This window comes from Stegastes partitus, unplaced genomic scaffold (assembly GCF_000690725.1).
Source record: "Stegastes partitus isolate 25-593 unplaced genomic scaffold, Stegastes_partitus-1.0.2 Scaffold2515, whole genome shotgun sequence".
Classification (NCBI taxonomy): domain Eukaryota; kingdom Metazoa; phylum Chordata; class Actinopteri; family Pomacentridae; genus Stegastes; species Stegastes partitus.
In genome coordinates this window covers 11,913-15,712 of record NW_007580246.1, presented here as the reverse complement: position 1 = coordinate 15,712, position 3,800 = coordinate 11,913, and the positions used below count along the sequence as shown (strand labels likewise).

The window sequence follows — 3,800 nt, the reverse complement described above, 5'->3', positions numbered from 1 at the left end:
GGGTTCCATCCTCAGCGTTGTCCTGTACTCAGTGCCTCTGTGTCTGTGTGCAGGTGAAGGTTTGGTTCCAGAACCGCCGGACGAAGCACAAGCGCCAGAAGCTGGAGGAGGAGTCGCCCGAAGCCCAGCAGAAGAGGAAGGGCAGCCAACACGTGAGCCGCTGGAGGGCCGCGACGCAGCAGGCCGGCGGCGAGGACGTGGACGTCATCAGTGAGGACTAAATGCAGCGAGGACGCCGCCGTACAGCTGTCGCACACAAACACCACCGGAAACACACACACACACACACACACACACACACCACCATGAAGTCAAAGCAGGAGTCTGCGCTGCGTTCAGACGTTCAAAACGAGCAACGCACAGAAATCAGGGAACCAGGTGCAGTTGTTGCTTCAACAGTTCTGTTTGTCGTCGAGTCTTTTTTTTGACATTCGCCAAAAAGTAAAGTTCTAGCGCAGTTTAAAGCGACTCACACAGTTTCAGTTCCAGGAAAACAAAAAGCCTTCCTCTAAACTCTGCTTATTACACGAAACTAAGCAAACGAGCAGCTTCAGGTTGATCAGGAAAACATGCATACAGTTGGACCCTGAACGCACCACGAGGTTAAATCTCTTCCCTGGAGAGTGGACATGTCCGTGAGCTTTACCTCCGATTGGCATCAGCTCAGAAACATCTTAAAGCTCCTTGTGATCAGCTGCTGCTGTCAGGTTCATGAAATCGACTTTAAAAAAAATCCTTTAAATGCGTAATAAAGTAGAACAAAGACTGAAATGTTTCAATAAAAGCTGATGTCGTCCCAGACGTTCACCTAGAAAGACGAATCCCACCCTGATTACTGATCATGTTCCACTGAAGCGCTAAATGCATGACTGTGAGTTTCTGGAGGTTTAGGAGTCGAACTCAGGACCTTTCAGATCTCGACTTTGAGACACAACCTGGAGAAGCAGCAGAAAAGGTCGGCCGATAAAAATAACCGACATGTTTAAAACTTCCTGCTAAAGTCACACACGAACACCAAATCTGAGGCTTTAATACTTTAGTTTTTTTGGAGGAAACTGACATCAGAACCTGCAGAAAACCGACAACTGCATCATGAAACACAAACACAACACAAACACGACGCTCACAAACACCCGGAAGTCGACGGCTCACCTTTCCGATGGACGTCCTGAACTGTCCTGAGAACTTTTTTTAAAAAACAGAAAGGACTGACGAGGATTTGATGCTTCCGGGAGGAAAACGTGTTGCCGACTGAACACTGGACGGCTGATTTTGGTGCCAAACGAAGCTGAAACAGAGACGATTAAAGTCGAGGAGCTGCAGGGACGAAGGCTCCCGACCGACCGACCGGCCGACCGACTGATCGGACGGACGGGGAAACGGAAAAACCAGGTTGGTCCAGCAGGGAAGGAGTGAAACGACGCAGGAGGAACGTTTCACTGCAGGATTAAAGAGAGAAAAAACAGCGTCTTTACATGGCAGCCTTCTAGAATCGACTCTGCCGACTTTCAGGGTTTCCAGCAGCTAAACATTCGTCTTACAGGAGCTTCATCTGACACTCTAGAAAAGAGTCTCTGAACCATCTGCTGAAGAAAAACCAAACGCTGCAGGTTTTTAACCCGTTTCCGTTGGTATGCTTTGTCAGCCAGAACGAGCAGGAAACGGGTGAAAAACCTTCGATAATTCTGGAAACACCTTCAGGAAAATGTGAGATTCCGTCTGAGGTTCTTCACGTCTCGGCTTCTTTTAGCTGAAATCTGGAACAAACTCTGCAGACTGTCAGGGTTCCAGCAGCTAAAGATTCATCTCACAATTAAAAGATTACTTGACTTTCTTTACTAAACCCCTTTAACAGACTCTCAGAACCATCTGCTGCATGAAATGAACGGTTTTTATTCCGTTTTCGGTAGAACCTCCATTTTTATGCTTCGTCAACCAAAACGAACATAAACGTGTTAAAATCTTCTCCGTCTTTGATAATTCTAGAAACAACTTCAGGAGATTCTAGTTAAAATCTTCTTTTACTTGAACTCTGGAATAAACTCTGCAGATTTTAAGTGTTTCTAAACAGACAAACCTCATTTTTGGAGGCTGTGTCGCCCAAAACGAGCAAGACATTGGTTTCAAATCTCTCTTCATGCACCAGACGTGGTCGTTGGGTTTTTATCCAGATGGTTCAGGGAGTCGGTCTACGGTGAGATGTTTTAACATTTACCAGCTCAGCTTGACGGTTTAGGATTACAATTAAAGGTACAGAGAGTCTGGAACGTCTTTCTGACTCGTCTGAACAACAGTAATTAGGATCTGACCGTTACCAGTCCAAGAAACCTCGAGAAAACTTTGTGATTATTATTCTTTTACCAACTTTAGAAATGCAAATTAGAGGGCCTAAACATGCGCCAAAACTCACCAAAATTGGCACGTACATCAGGACTGGTGAAAAATGTGATATTTTAAAGGAACTGGGCATGTCAATGGCAAAATGGCTCCACAGCGCCCCCTAGAAAAACTCAACGGAGCCCCGTCAGAAACACATTTGGCCTACACCTACGAAATTCGGTAGGCATGTGTAGCAGGTCGGGACGCACAAAAAAGTCAATCAGCACCAAGCCCTAAACCCAACAGGAAGTCTGCCATTTTGAAAAAAAGATGGCGATTTTTGCTCATTTTTGGCCATTTTTAAAATCCGTCTCCTCCTGGAGGGAAAGTCGTACGCACCTGGACTCTGGCCAGGAGGTGGAGGTAATAAAAGTAATAAGTAAGGTAATAAAACGCTCCGCAAAAGTCTGACCGCGTCAAAATGGTGGCTTACGGAATTTTGCCAAAATGCCATTAGACGCCATTAAACAGGAAGTGGCGTGCAGCTCGGCTGCACGTGCTCCGATCTGCCCGAAACCCGACATGCGACGGCCGACAATCATACGGCGAGGACCCGACCGTCGCTTTAATTCAGTTTGTCCCAGTCAGACGCCTCCTATCCCGTTTATAATCCCTCAGAAGTGCTCAGAGAAACAGATTCAGATGCTCGGATGAGTCTGGGAGTCATTTTTAGACAACGGATTTAGTTCAGAGTTGACTTTTTTGTTATTGGGGAAATAAAACTAACACCATCTTACCAGTGGGGCCCCTTTAAAGGTCAATAAAACTCCTACAGCCTTGACATGTGGACAGTTTACAGCAGATCTAAATGACATAAATACGACGTCTGAGATGTTCTTTCCAACAAACTGGTTTTCATAAATCTGCAGAACAAGCAGGCTGGTAAATGTTCAAAAGAAAAAAAAAGCTGCAGTAAAAAACCTTTTCGGGGTTTTTAGTAGCTCTGAGTGTGAAGACGAGATGTGATTTGTGTTATTTACAGATGATAAATAACGGCTCCCGAAAGAATATTACAGCCGGTAGAGACCGTGAACGAACCTCTTCGCTCCCTGCTGGACGGACCGGTGACCGTTTGGATCCTCCTGGATGGAAAACATCCTGCAAACACGTGACGATGTTCAGTATTCTTCTTATTCTCAACAAATCTCATCAGCCTGAAATTCACTGGTTCCTGCTGAAAAGGTTCAAAAAATATGTTAAAAAAAAAAGCTGCTTCCTGTTTTATTTTCAGTGGCGGATTAATCCACATTTCATGTCAGAATTTGGATTACTGTTATTAACAAGCGATAAACAAACGTCCTCAGTATTAATCAGCTCTTAGCCACGGCCAGAAATAAAGACAACTTTAGTGAGAATACTAAAAAATAAATCGTGAAAAGTTCCTAAATTTAATCAGGAACTGTGCATCTGCTGGGGACTAT

General features: G+C 45.0%; 1 protein-coding gene across 1 annotated transcript in view; it reads left to right on the top strand.

Moving 5' to 3' along the window:
* Window positions 1–2,447, top strand: part of emx3 (empty spiracles homeobox 3) — a 23,146-nt gene extending 20,699 nt beyond the window's left edge. Inside the window, exon 3 of the mRNA XM_008305458.1 lies at window positions 54–2,447. Within this exon, the coding sequence (XP_008303680.1) occupies window positions 54–221 (168 nt within the window). The 3' untranslated portion in view covers window positions 222–2,447. The remainder of the gene's footprint in view (window positions 1–53) is intronic.
* The last annotated feature ends 1,353 nt before the right edge of the window (window positions 2,448–3,800 follow it).